Source organism: Lepus europaeus, chromosome 4, assembly GCF_033115175.1.
Source record: "Lepus europaeus isolate LE1 chromosome 4, mLepTim1.pri, whole genome shotgun sequence".
Classification (NCBI taxonomy): Eukaryota; Metazoa; Chordata; class Mammalia; order Lagomorpha; family Leporidae; genus Lepus; species Lepus europaeus.
In genome coordinates, this window is record NC_084830.1 from 119,241,458 (window position 1) to 119,256,564 (window position 15,107).

The 15,107-nt window shown below is 38.4% G+C and overlaps 1 protein-coding gene across 3 annotated transcripts in view; it reads left to right on the plus strand.

Moving 5' to 3' along the window:
• Positions 1 to 15,107, plus strand: part of GABRB2 (gamma-aminobutyric acid type A receptor subunit beta2) — a 316,460-nt gene that overhangs the window by 163,768 nt on the left and 137,585 nt on the right. For all 3 annotated transcript variants that reach the window (XM_062189679.1, XM_062189681.1, XM_062189680.1), the window contains exon 5: positions 12,894 to 12,976. In XM_062189679.1, the coding sequence (XP_062045663.1) occupies positions 12,894 to 12,976 (83 nt within the window). The remainder of the gene's footprint in view (positions 1 to 12,893; positions 12,977 to 15,107) is intronic.

Here is a 15,107-nt window from a genome sequence, read left to right on the forward strand (position 1 = left end):
AAATAACCCCATGTTACAGATGAATTTTTAAAATAACTTTTGAATGAAACATATTTTGTCTGACCTCTAAATTTCTGTTTTGTTTTAATCAGTCTTTAGTTGCAAGGGGCTCTGTCAATTTCCATTTTTAATTGCTGTGACCCGCATGCCCTCCTCACGACCTACTTCAAAACTCCATCCTATGGTAAGGAAATAAAAGCTTCTCAAAAAATGAAATGATTTCCAGAAATTAGAAGACAGTTACTGTTACAGCTTTGGGGTGAACTTCTCAGGGTCATGTGCCAATAGAATTGTGCATAAATCATCCAGAGTTCAGAAGGACCTTCTGCAGAATGGCAGCTCCTCTTTCAAAGTTGGCCGAAGTGATATAGGAAAAGCAAAATCAGAGCTGAGTCTGGTACTCTCAATCTCATGTCTGCTGCTGGTGACCTTTCTGCGTGTGTGTGTGTGTGTGTGTCAGTGTGTCAGGGTAGTTTACCAAACACTAACATGTCTACCTCTTCTCTCTATTACAAGTCTTGTAGTGATGAACATCCATGTCATACTTTTTTTTTTCTGGTTGTCTTCCATGAATAAATTACTATAATTACTGGATCAACATGGGAAATGCTCTTGATAATCCCAAAACCCCTTATAAAGATTAAGCCTTTTCTTGCCAGCAATTATGAGAATCCCTGTTCATGTGTATCTTCATCATTTATTACATTTGGAAAAGTATTAACGGTTTGGAAATCAGAAGATGATAATATCACATTGTTCCCATGGAAAACGTAGGCTATTTCCTCAGTGTACGCACTATGTCAATATCAGTTACTGATGCACTTAAAAATTATTAAGTAAAATTTGAAACCACAAAATAGTGAAATATTTATCATATCCCAGTGAGAAGTGTTTCCACATATAAAGGCAATTTAACAAAAATATATCAGTTTGATTATAACAAAATATGAAAACCTCTAATGAATCACTAAGAAAAAAAATACTCCTCAGACAAAAACTGCAAGGAACATGAATAAATAATTTACAATTAAAGACATTCAAAGTACTTTTAAATATAGGAAAAAATGTCTGATAATCATAGCTTTGCAAAGATGGAACAGTTTTCTTCCAAAATGAATGAATTCCAAATCACTGGAAAGATTTGTTAGAATAATAATTATAGAGATCTTGCAGAAGGAATTCAGTCATCAGAAAGACATCTGATAGATATCATGTAATCACCTTTCTACTCTGAGAATGCATGCTAGAATGGAGATATTTCCACCAACACTTAACTGGCATATGGAGTTCCTTTGACATGCTTACATTTGACAGTTCTGCTAACCAACAGTTCCAACTTATACCATGTTAATGTCCCATTTCTTTATCAGATGTTGTCACAGAGCAAAACTGATGGAAACGTGCAAACAGGGCAAACTGTCTTGACAACATTTTTCAAAGCGAAAGCAATACACATTCATCAATGAAAAAGTGAAAGTTTGCGCTGAGGTGTAATGGGTTTAGCCACTGCCTGCAGTGCCTGCATCCCTTATGGGCACCAGTTTGAGTCCCAGCTGCTCCAATTGTGATCTGCCTTCCTGCTAATGTTCATGGGAAAGCAGCAGAAGAAGGCCCAAGTGCTTAGACCCTTGCACCCATCCCAGGGAGACCTGGATGAAGCTCCTTGCTTCTAGCTTTGGCCTGGCCCAGCCCTGGCTGTTGTGGCCATTTGAGGAGTGAACCAGCAGATGAAAGATCTCTCTCTTCCTCTCTCTCTCTCTTTCTCTCTGTAACTTTGCCTTTCAAATAAATAAATAAATCTTTAGAAAGTGACAGTATGGAAAATATTAAAAAATAAAATAATTATTTTCACAGCATATTCTAGTATACTTACAGTTATGTGAAAATATTTACACAATATATATTTTAAGTAAATCTGATCATACTGCACAAATTGCCAACATATATATATATATATATTTATTTATTTCTCATCAAGAAAACTTTCTCATGTTCTCAAGCTTTCTATTCAAAATACATATTTTTAAATATTTATTTATTTTTTTAAAGGCAGCATTACAGAGAGTGGAAGAGAAAGAGAAAGGCATCTTCCATCTACTGATTCACTCCCCAAATGACTGCAATGGCCAGAGCTGGGCCAAGAGGAAGGCAGGAGCCAAGAACTCCATCCAGGTCTCCCATGTGGGTGGCAGGGGCCCAAGGACTGGGGCCTTCCTCCTTTCCCAGATGCATTAGCAGGGAACTGGATTGATAGCAGCTAGAACTCCAATGGGCAATTCTGTGCGCTGTTGGCATCACAGATATTGGCTTAACCTGGTATAACACTACAGTGGCCCTGTTCAAAGTATTTGTATTATCTTATGTGACTAGATCACAGTTCACTTAAACATTGCCATATATAAAAGAGGCTTCAAAAAGTTCATGGAAAATTGAATTAATACACATTTATTTTGTTGCAGAAAGATTTTGAAATTCATGCATTTTTTTATAAAACCCGTTTTCCATTAACTCTTGAAAAACCTTCCTGTGTGGATTTCAGAATTTTTGTATCAAAATAAGTATCTTTGAATTTTATTTCCACGAAACTTTTCAATTTCCCTTTCGTTAGATGTATAAAACACTTCCGTTAAATACTGTTGGTTTTATGGTATATAGAATGTTTTCATTTTTACTCAATTATAAATAAAGTTGTGCTTATCACCCTTGTGTTGTGGTTTTGTAATATCTTGTTTTGCCATTAATTTCTTAACGTGGAATTGCAGGAGCCAGTTTTGCATATTTAGTGAGTCTTGATTAATGCCACCACGCTGGCTTCCAGAAAGTCTGTACCAATTTCCCTACAGGGTGTGCAGCAGGACCTGTTGTCCTGCAGAATCTGGTGCATTAGATACCAGAATGTCTTCATTTTCTTGCTGATTACATAGGCAGTAATTGACGTAATTTAATTTGCACCTCTGATGCAAATTTGGGGTTTCTGAGAGTGTAACACATTTTCCTACATATTTGCTGCGAATTGTTTGCAAGAAGCTTAATGCTTATGTAGAAAAAATAATTACGGAGATAGAAATCTGTTGCCATTTATTGATCCAAGTGGTAGAAAGACCTGAGACTTGGCCTTTGTGGATTGTGTTGGTGTCAGAAAAGCATTCTGTTTCCAGTGTGTGATGAGAGGCAGCTTTGAGTAATTTTTATTTTTTCGAATAACAGCAGCAGTAACAGCAGAAATAAATTTATTTCACATTCGTGCTTAAGGTTATTACGGTTGCAGCCATGTGTGCTAAAGGGAAAATATGTGTGATTTTATGTTAGAGGCTGATCAATCACAAAATATGTTGTCCACTGAATTCCTCAAGTGTTCTACGTCGAGAGAGAGGAAGAATAAAGAAATGAGGTATATTTTTCTTTCAGTCCTATGGTGCTGCCTTCTCTGAGAAGATTTGTGGGTATGTGGTGGTGGAGATGGGAGGTGGATTAAAGGCCATATTGGTCCCTTGTGGGTCTCTCTAATGACAGCAGTCCTGCCAGAGCTCCCGTGTTAATGTGGCTGAGGCCCCACTGATTTTACATCTTGCATCACAGTTCAGCATCTTTCTTCATCCAGTCCCTTCGTTCTCTTCCCTTCACAGCTGATGATTCTTAATAAACAGCTTTTGCAGTAAACAGGGTTTGCATCTGCAGAATGCAGACTTAGACAGATATTGAGTCTCCTGGGGCAGACAGAAAATAACTATTAAGCAAATATATACACAGGATAATTTCATGTAGTGACAAATATGAAGAAAATAAAATTGGAGAGGCTGTGCCCAGTGTTACGGGAGGAAGGGCTACTATTGCTAGGGCTGTGTGGGAGGGCTAGAATGAGCCAAGAGCAGAATGATAAAGAGGATGTAGTTCATTTAAGAACCTTTGTTCCTTCTTCCCTCAATACCCCAAGTCAAAAGATCCAGGAATGCAGTTTCTTTTGGACAATGTAACTGGGAGAACCTCGTATTTTAAATACACTTCTGTAATGCATTCTATTGGCCAGAGACCTGACAGGAAACAGATGGCACACTGCAAATGGGATAATTTGAGGAGAGTACAGTAAAAGGGCTTTTTGACAAAGAGAGAAACAACACCTTCTCCCTCCCTGAAGCAGATCAGCAGGATTCCCTCAGTTCCTGGGTTGTCCAGTCTTGAAAGGGAGACTAGGAAATGTACAGGGGACCGTGGACATGGAGGTTGCAAAGAAGGGAATCAGGGGAGCAGTCCCCCATCTGATTTTCTCCCACTGCCCCCCGCCACTCCCTACAATCCGTGTCCAGACTCCTGCTGTGTTCCCATCAGCCTAATTCACCCGGATGCAGATGCCAGAGAACCAAGGAACCAGCTTGGGAAGTCAAATACCCCAGTCCTAAGAGACACAGAGCTTGGTGGCGAAAAGTAGTAGGCAGAACTGGAGAGGTAAAGGAAGACATCCAGCTTGTGTAGTTTGTATTTTAAAATAATACTTAAAAGAGATTTGGAAGAACCAAAAAGAGTTCAGCAGAAATTGACATTTGATTCCTGGCTACTGTGAATCAACCTCTGTGAGCTGCTTTTGAAAATATTTGTTTAAACAATTACAAGACCAAGATAAAACTGGTGAATGCATCCTGAAATGTCATGACTCCTTGGCGTGCCACACATCAAAGTACATTGTATATGGGTTTTGTTTGTTTGTTTGTTTATGATTTATTTATTTACTTGAGAGGCAGAGTCACAGAGAGACAGAGGAAGAGACAGAGACAGAGGTCTTCAATCCGCTGGTTCTCTCCCTGAATGGCTGAAATGACTAGAGCTGGGTTGATCCGAAGCCAGGATCTAGGAGCTTCCTCCGTGTATCCCACACAGGTGCGGGGACCCAAGCAGTTGGCTCATCCTCTACTGCTTTTCTAGACCATTAGCAGAGAGTTGGATCAGAAGTAGAGCAGCTGGGAATCGAAACTGTGTCCATAGGGGATGCCAGCGCTACAGGCAGATGCTCATTGTACTAAGCCACAGCGCCTGCCCCTACATTGTATATGCTTTAATAAATGCAAGGAAAAACTATCCAGAATGTTGAAATAATGTTTTTAATTATGAAAAAATAATTTTAATCACTTTTTACATAATAAGACAATCTTAATACATATGTCATTCTAGTCTGTAAGAGGCTGTGGTTTAGTTAAATCTCTTCTTATGATCTAATGTCAGATTGCAGTCATAAGGTAATAATCACAATTTAAAACATTCACTTCTTCCTCAGAGACTCAGACTTACTTTTTGAAGGCATAATTTAGAAAAGAGGATATTTCTCCTGAGATGAGCATAGGATTTTAAGATGAGAATATTAAGAATGTAATATGGGCAAGTGTGGAAGAGACTGACAACAAGAGTAACAAAGGCTTTGGCTAATATGTCTATCTATCCATGTTATTGATTGAGCAGGATATACATGTTCACAAAATAAGTTTTAGTTAGACAGTGCCGTTGGAGTCCATAGGCATGCTATTTAAGAAAATGTCTTTCTTAAGAATGCCCCCATTGGTAGCAGAAACCTGGGTAGCCCTTTAATGGTCACAGTATCTTTGCTGAGGATAAGATTCCAACAAATCAGAGTCACAGAAGGCCAAACAGCTGCGGCGGAGTACAAATAGCTCTAATCTGAAATGCATGATTTAACATGATTGCTAGCAATCTTACTTTTTTGGGTGATTACAAAGTTGAGTATAGTGGTGCATGTGACTCTATATAAGGACTTTTAGAGAGCTTTTAAAAACAATTATGCATGAGTCTTGGAGATTTTAATTTAAGCAGAAGTCCTCTGCGGAGGTAAATCAAGAGGATAGAATGGTGAAAATACCGAGGGAGACCTTCAATCAGGGGAGAATATTAAGTGGGACTCCTCGGGGAGAGGCCTGTATTTGCTTGTCTGGGGTGGGCTAATCTACATAATTTACTAAAACAGAATAAGCAGCTGTGAAATACAGCATTTGAATGTGTGGGTAAAACAAAATTACAAATATACAAGGTCGTAGACGTGTAATGTGTTTTCATAGGATTATAGAATTTCTATGCTTGTTTGAGATATAAGGAATTGTCCCGTCCTTCAGAGGAGCAACATGACTCTGTCAAGGTCAACCAGCTAGATAGATTTCTTACAGCTATTAAGGAGGTGGATTTTAGATCAACCATCCTAGGTTCAAATCCCCTCTCTTCTATGACCTGTATGACTTTATGGGAAAATCACTCTCCTTTGCTCTGCCTCAATTTCATTATCTATAAAATAGGAATAATACCAGGACTTACCTCAAATGAAGTCCGTTGTATTTTGGTAACACCTGATGGTATCTAAAACTTTGTTAGAGAGGGTTAATATTAGATTTGTTTTTTTTTTAAAGATTTATTTTATTTATTTGAAAGACAGAGTTACAGAGAGAGGTAGAGACAGAGAGAGAGGTCTTCCATCTGCTGGTTCACTCCCCAGATGGCTGCAACAGCCAGAGCTGCGCCAATCCGAAGCCAGGAGCCAGGAGTTTCTTTCGGGTCTCCCACGTGGGTGCAGGGGCCCAAGCACTTGGGCCATCCTCTACTGCTTTCCCAGGCCATAGCAGAGAGCTGTATCGGAAGAGGAGCAGTCAGGACTAGAACTGGCACCCATATGAGATGCCGGCGCTTCAGGCCAGGGCTTTAACCCGCTGCGCCACAGCACTAATATTAGGTTTGTTTGTGGCTAGTGAGAGTGTTGAAGCAGAATCACTCAATTCCTACAGCAACATTCTACCTTCTCTACTGTAAAGTAAGAGCATATTACAGGAGAGGGATATGTGACAGATTTGTTTCCCAACCTACATGGTCATGAGACAGAAAAACATCAGGACTTCTTGGAGAAAATGGAAGCACAATGCTTTTTTTAAGGATCTTTAGGGGAAGAGACTCAGATAAGCCCTTTAGGGCTTTTAAAAATTTGAGTTTATACTTTCATGCTTAAATGCAATATTTGGAACTTACTCCCACCCCTAGCTAAAAATGTTAACTTTGTATTATAACCTACAAAAAAATTTTCTTTGGTAATTGACCTTAACAAATTAATCTTTGTCTAACCTGATGCTAAATAATGCGAGAAGATTCTTGCAACTTCTCGAAGTTGTGCTTTTAAGTAAATGAACATTTTGGGTAAAATGAAAGTGTGCTGTGGATTACAAAAATATGTTTTGAATATAGTTGAGGATAAGGATCTTATTTTCAACATGAAGAGATGTTGCAAAACAAATTTTTCTTGTGGAATAATTTGAATGATTACCTAGATAAAGGACTCAAACAAAGTAGAAATTAACAGTGACTTTCTAGGGACAGATAAGCAGCCTGGTGGTTATCAGGACACTCATATACCATATCAAATTGCCTGGGTTAAATTGCTGATCCTAGCTTTCTGCTAATTCACTCCCAGGGAGGCAGCAGGTGATAGTTCAAGTCTTTGGGTCTCTGCAACTCAAAGAGGGACCAGGATGGAATTCCCAGCGCCTGGCTTCAACCTGGCTCAGTCTTGGCTGTTGCAGGAATCTGGGGAGTGACCCAGTGAATGAAATTACTTTTCTGGCCCTCTGGTGCTCTCTCCTTCTCTCTCAAACACATTTTTCTAAACTTTTATATATTCTTATTTATTTGAAAGGCATAGAGAGGCACAGAGAGATTATCTATCCCTGATTCACTCCTCAAACGTCCACAGCTCAAGCTGTGCGAGACCAAGGCAGGAGCTCATGACTCAGTCTGAGTCTCAAACATGGGTGGTAGAGACCCCAGTACTTGAGCCATCACCTGCTGGTTCCCAGGTTGCACATTAGCAGGAAGCACAATTGGCACTCAAACCCAGGCATTCTGATACTCTTCTTAGTAACCACCACACCAAATGCCCAGCCCAGTAAATACATAGTTTTTAGGAAAAAATAATTAAAAGTCACTTTCTTGTGACCTCTGGCTGAAATTCTTACAAAGTTACCATGTGTTTAAGCATATGTTTGACCCAATTCTAGCTCCTGAAGTGCCATTTAAAGCGTCTGCTGAAAGCTTTTAAGTGTGTCACTTTGATTATGATTATGAAATTCTTTCATATTGGCTGAGGGGTGAATGTATCCAGTATTTAATAACCACTTTGGTTATATCAAAACTTGAAGTGCTATGACAGCATTATCAAATCTAATCTCAGGTAATGAAACTATAAAACATCTATTAGAGCATTATTACAAAATACTGGCTTAGTTATTTCATTTCATGGTATTATAGATGCATTTAATAACTGTTTAGACTCGGCTGGCGCCATGGCTTACTTGGCTAATCCTCCGCTTGCGGCACCGTAACCTCGGGTTCTAGTCCTGGTTGGGGTGCTGGATTCTGTCCTGGTTGCTCCACCTCCAGTCCAGCTCTCTGCTGTTGCCCAGGAAGGCAGTGGAGGATGACCCAAGTCCTTGGGCAATGCACCCACACTGGGAGACCAGGAGGAAGCACTTGGCTCCTGGTTTCGGATGGGTGCAATGCCGGCCGTAGTGGCCATTAGGAGAGTGAACCAACGGAAGGAAGACCTTTCTCACTGTCTCTCTGTTTCTCTCTCTCACTGTCTAACTCTGCCTGGCCAAAAAAAAAAATAATAATAATAATAATAATAATAAATAACTATTTAGACTGTGTTATGTGTTTATTTTTCTTATGTTAGTATTTTATGACACAAGTCATTTTTGGATATCAGTGCCCAGTGACTAAGCAATATGAAGTTTGTTTGAAAGATCTCTTATCCCAGTCACAATATTGGCATTTCCCAAAGATGGCCTTCATCATACAATAGAATTCAGTCCTTTGAAAAATATATCCATTTTTAAAAGTTGAGGATTTGGCCAGCGCCGTGGCTCAACAGGCTAATCCTCCGCCTAGTGGCGCCAGCACACCAGATTCTAGTCCCGGTCCGGGCGCCGGATTCTGTCCCGGTTGCCCCTCTTCCAGGCCAGCTCTCTGCTGTGGCCAGGGAGTGCAGTGGAGGATGGCCCAAGTGCTTGGGCCCTGCACCCCGTGGGAGACCAGGATAAGCAACTGGCTCCTGGCTTCGGAACAGCGCAGTGCGCCTGCTGCAGCGCTCCAGCCGCGGCGGCCATTGGAGGGTGAACCAACGGCAAAAGGAAGACCTTTCTCTCTGTCTCTCTCTCTCACTGTCCACTCTGCCTGTCAAAAAGTAAAAAAAAAAAAAAAAAAAAAAAAGTTGAGGATTTGCCTAAGGTAAATAGGTGCATTCTGTAGACATTATTGAGTGTTTCTTTTGATTGAAGACACAGCTGTCTCCATCCATTTCACCATGGTCCTAAAACTTACTCAAGAATGTTGCATAAGGGGTTATTATCTCCATTCCAAAAACTGTAGTAATCGTGTTGAGTTATTTAAAGCCCATTAAGGATATCTCTCAGAATTCGGAAAGGCATGTTCATGAAAAGATCGTTAAATGTGTTTATTGCATTGACATTCTTGTAGAAATCCAGCCCAAAGAACAGGCTTAAATACTTTATCGCTGGGCTTTTCATAATAACATTCACTCCAAGGTCACTCTGTAAAAATTATTTTGACTTTCAAATTGATTTGAGTTTTTTTTTTTTAATGTAAGATAATGTAGATTATTCTTTCAATATCTTTAGTTTGGGAATGTTTATGAATGTAGTTCTCTTTTCTTTGCTTGTCAATATTTTTGTTATTATTATCTTGAGTTAGTGACATTGCCAGGAAGCAAGCAAAGTGCTGGATATGTAAATATGACAAAAATAGATGTGGTTCCTCATCTCACAGGGTGCTTGGAGGAGATGTGGTTCTCTTGCACATTATGCTACAGGTGCGTAGTCACATCTGAGGGAATTGCTTAGTGTGTTTATTTACTGAGAAGCCATTTACATCCATGTTTATATATCTGCTTTGCTTATAAATATGATGGTTGTTCTATGTTTCTTTTATATGCAAACATATACTACCAAGTATCCTCTAGTAAAATGAGTGTTTACTGTCTGTACACATCAGTAGCTAGTAATAATTTTAGAAAAAATGTAGAACATCTTATGATTTATGAATATCTTCACATTTTTGTCATCTCACAACAAAGCAGGATGACAAGGTTTTATTTGCAGGAAAACCAGGTGTCAGAGAATAGAGGTGATTTGACTTGTCTAAGGTGATTCATCCTTGTGCATTGATCAGGACTCAAATGGATGGTATTATACCTAGAGTTTCCACTTAATTCTTCAAAAGTCACCTGCAAAGATTTTGTAAACACTTACTAGAAAATACTTACAATGCTTTTTAGCTTTATGAAATGTAACATACCATTAAAAACACTAAAATACTGGCATGAATATGAATGTTGTGAGAAAAACAATTTCTTCTACTTTATTTTTTAAACAAGTAAAACTCTTTGTTCCTGTGATCACATTAGTAAATTTATTTTCTTGGTGTTCACAGCACTATTTCACAGATATTAGCTGGCTTGAATATGTACCAGCAGAAAGTAAACTGCAATCTTTAATAACAATTTCAAACTTCACCTCATTTACACAGCCAGACCTTCTGTGCTTAGCTCTCTCCTTTTTCATGTGTGTCCTAGTAACTTGCATGCCTTTTATAGTCATTCTATCAGATGATGTTACTTAACATTGTCTTAACAATAAATAGAAGCAATAAAGCACTATTAAACAATCTTCACTGGAAGTAATAGACATTTCCTTAAAATATAAATGAGATAATTTCATATTGTGATAACTGCTTGTAGGAAATAAATAAAAAGTTAAGTTGGAGCATCAGTCTAGGTAGCCACTCTGCATGGACTGCTGGGGAAGTTCTTCTTGGAGGAGGGGACATTAGAACTGCAGGGCCAAAAGGGATGGTTCTGTGAAGACCAAGATAAAACTTGATCTAGGCAGAGAAACAAATGTAAGGAGTGAAAGAGATGGAGCAGGGACACCAGGGAATTGGCACTGGGAAGCAAGAAAAGGCACAGGATCTTCAAAGCATAGTAGGCCACAGCTTGCACTTTGGATTTTAATGGAGAAGCCACCTAAAAAATTTAAGCAGAGAGGTGATACAATCTACTTTGTGATTTTGTGAGGATAATAGTTAGCCAGGAGATCAAGATATGCAGTGACTCAGATGTGACACAATGGAGACATAGATTCAGAGGGAAGCAGTAGGAATGGAAATGCAATGAGGTAGAGGAGCCAAAAAGGACTTACTAAAGAAAGAAAGGAGTAGGGTGTACATCAGCTCCAGGATACCCACATAGTGTAAAAAAGAAAACAAAAATTAACATAGCATAAAACGTAATAAATGAGGCACAAGGTGTTGGCTCAAATACTTGGGTCTCTGTCACTTATGTATGAGATCTGGGAGGAGTTCCTGGCTCCTGACTTCAGGCTAGCCCAGCCCCAGCTGTTGTGGGTGTTTGGGGAGTGAGCCTGCAAATGGGAGATCTCTCTCCGTCTCTCTTTCATGCACACACACACATACACACACACATTCTGCCTTTCAGATAAATAAATGAACTTCAGAAACTCAAAGTAGAAGTCAAATGAAAGAGGCAAGAACTGCTTATGTTAACTATATGCTTCCACCATACAACAGCGAATTGAAACTCTCAAACCTAACTGAGTAATTCTGTAGACTGTTCCCTTGAATTACTGCCAGAGCGCCTCTCTAACTGTGGGCTATGTCTCCCAACTAGAATCACCTTTTTCCCTCTGTTTCCAGCACAGAGAGTACCTCTCACAGTGGAGGACACCTAAATTTGTCAAATTCAAAATTAGTAATTTCTACTCTTAGATTTCTTTGGTAGATATGTTTTTTAAAAACCTACTCTTTGCTAGGCACTCTGTTAGATGCCTTACCAAAGTTCGTTATTTACACCTACATTTGATGTATTAAAGAATGAGTGCTCTTTCATGACCTTATGCTGCTTCATTGATCAGAAAACATAATGATGAATCATTTAGAATTATTTGCTTTTGGATCATAGAAGATTTTGTGTAGAAAGATTGTGGGGAAAAATATCCTGAAAAAAAAAGACAAAAACAAATTTAAAAGATTATTTTCTCCTTGATAAAATAATAAAGGTGTCAGTGTTCTAAATAAATAGGATGAAACTCTCTTACAATTCATAGGAATATCAAATTATACATAATGGAATGAATCAAGTGCTAGATAAAAGGATGCCTATGTGTTGTACAGCACACACATAATGTTATGCTATGTATAGAAAGGTAAAAAATGAAGATTAAGTTCAGATTGAGATTGATAGGTTAACCTTTAGGGTTTTGAGAAAGGAAGTAGAAAGTTAATGTGAAAGGAAGAGGAATATTCTAGTGTTCTTAGTCACCTATAATGCTCAGAAAATAGAACCGTACCTACCCACTTGCCACCCCTCCATAGCTGTCTGTAAAACATTCTGGAAACATGGGTATGATGGACATGGCCTATCTAACAAACACTCTCACATGATTTTGGTACAAATAGTTCATGGACTATACTTGAATATATACCAGCAGAAAGTAAACTGCAATCTTTAATAGCAATTTCAAACTTCACCTCATTTACACAGCCAGACCTTCTGTGCTTAGCTCTCTCCTTTTTCATTTGGTACAAATAGTTCATGGACTATACTTTGGAAAATAGCAATTCAGTCCAGTCTCTTTATTTTGCACATCAACATAAGATTTGTAAAGGAAAATGGTTATCCAAAGTTACAGTACTATTTTGATAGGGTTTAGGCTAAGTCACATTCTCCTAGAAGCCCAGTTTTTCTTCATTATTTGGATTTAAATGGTAAACTCCAGCAGTGGACCTGCTAACAACATGTATCATTGCTATTTCTCTTCCAGAATCACGACCACAGCGGCCTGCATGATGGACCTAAGGCGGTACCCACTGGATGAACAAAACTGCACCTTGGAAATAGAAAGCTGTAAGTCATTTTTTAGAATCCAGCTGGATGGAGTTTTGCTGTAAGCTTTTCCTTAGACAGACGGCTGGTTCTTGTCTAGACCAAAGCTTGTGCTAGCACCTTGAATTTTGAAGAGGGAGGTACTGGTATCCCTCAGAAATAGTTCGAACTCAGTCTTTTCACTGGACCTTTGACAGAAATGTTTATGGAAGAATAAACTGGTAATAAAAGATTTCTAAGAATCTAAAAAGAGATGCAGGGTAGTTCTAGGCATGTAAAGTATGGAATTTGTGAAAACAGTTCCAACAGATTTGGAAAAATAGGTGGAGGTGGAAAGTATAACATATTCTAACAGCCTTTGTCTTTCATAAATGAAATTTGTCATTGCAAAATAAATTTACCTTTTTATACTAGTAAAATATACATAGATTTTGGATTAGTCATTTTTTTGTTTTGTTTTTGTTTTTTGGTTTGAAGGACTAAAGTTTATATTTTTGCTGAAGGCTGTATAATGAGCAAGATTAGTACAGGTGTATGTGCACTTACTCCACTAATGTGCTGACCTGTTTTGCAATGTGGTTGCTTTTCTAGACTGATTTTAGAGTCCATATTGATTCAGTCACCTACCCTGTGGCATGGGCTGAATTGCTAATTCCATAACTGATCTCCATTTCAGGGGTCCAACACAGAGGTGGTTCACAACGGAAGAACATTTTGAATCTCTTTTTCTTTGTCGGTTATTTGCATTGTTTTCATAACTTACCCTACCAAATAATTGTAATTGACAGTTTTATTTCCAACATTTTTGGCAATAAGTAACTGGACTGCTGTTAGTATACTGTTGGCGTTTCTGAGAAATTTTAGCTGTGGCATGCCACATGCGTCTAAATAACTGCTCTGAGCAGAAATAAAGCACTTATGACATATTGTGGGAATTTTTGCCCATTTCAAAGGATACCATGTAGGGATAATTAAACTTACATACATTTTTGAAGAAACTGTTCACTTCTATTTTAAATCATTATTTTCAATCTAGATCTTTGCCTTACAGGACTTTTTAGTGAACTTGCTTTATTGGATTTCAATGATTAATTTTATGTAATATCTTTAGGATTACTTGTATGTTCATTTTCTTAACTCATAGTATATGTAGACTGCATAATGTTTTTCTTTAAAGTCCAAATTCTTTGTTAGTTTCAAGTTGCTGATGCAAGTTTTATGGTCATAAGTATCTCAATTTTTATTCCAACTTCTTACCCCCACAGAGATAAGAATTTAAAGCAGAGCCATAAATAGAGCACACAAGTGAGAGCTGGATTTATTTAAAAGAGAGAGAGTGAATATACACTCATGCATGAGTGTGGGCAACCCCATATGAAGAGATAACCACTGTGAGTGGGCCAGAGAGCATGGGAGGAGAGCAGAGAAGGACACAAAATCATGGTCCAGAAACCAAAAAGCACCAAAGGGCCACTTGATCTTGTATCAGTCTCTTATGAGGTGGGAAGTAAATAAGCAAACAGGGTGGAGTTGGGTATATATGAGACTTTCTGGGAGCTTCAAGGCACCTCCATACAGAGCTTTACTTCCACTCGGTCACACTTGGTCATCATGGTATATCCTCATTCCTGGTCCTAGATGAGACAGGTACATCATGGCAAAGTAGGCACATGGGATTGATGGTTAAGGGGTGGAATTAGAATGCCAGGCTCATATAAATTGTTATTCTAGCTCACCTATCCTTATTTAATCTTCCCACATAGTTATCCCATATTATAAGAATATTTTGAACAATATATTGTTCCTGTGCAACCTGAATGTTAGTGGTTAGATAAAATTTTACTGGGCTTTTAATACACCATAGTTGTATGGAAATGAAGCACATTCACTGATGTTTCTTCATTTGAGCCTTACTCAACCTGCTCAGATAAACAAACAAGGTCTTTTTATTTTGAAGAACTTGTGCCTAAGGACATAGACAACATCCAGGTGTTTCTTGTTAATAGAGTATAATTTTGACATGAATATTAAAAATTAACATGATAATCCATTAGCCTTTACATAGCTCATTTCAGTTCATAGTTACTATATTAAAATGAGTTAGATATTAATATTCCTTTCTTTACAGTTAGAGGAACAGCATCAAAAATGA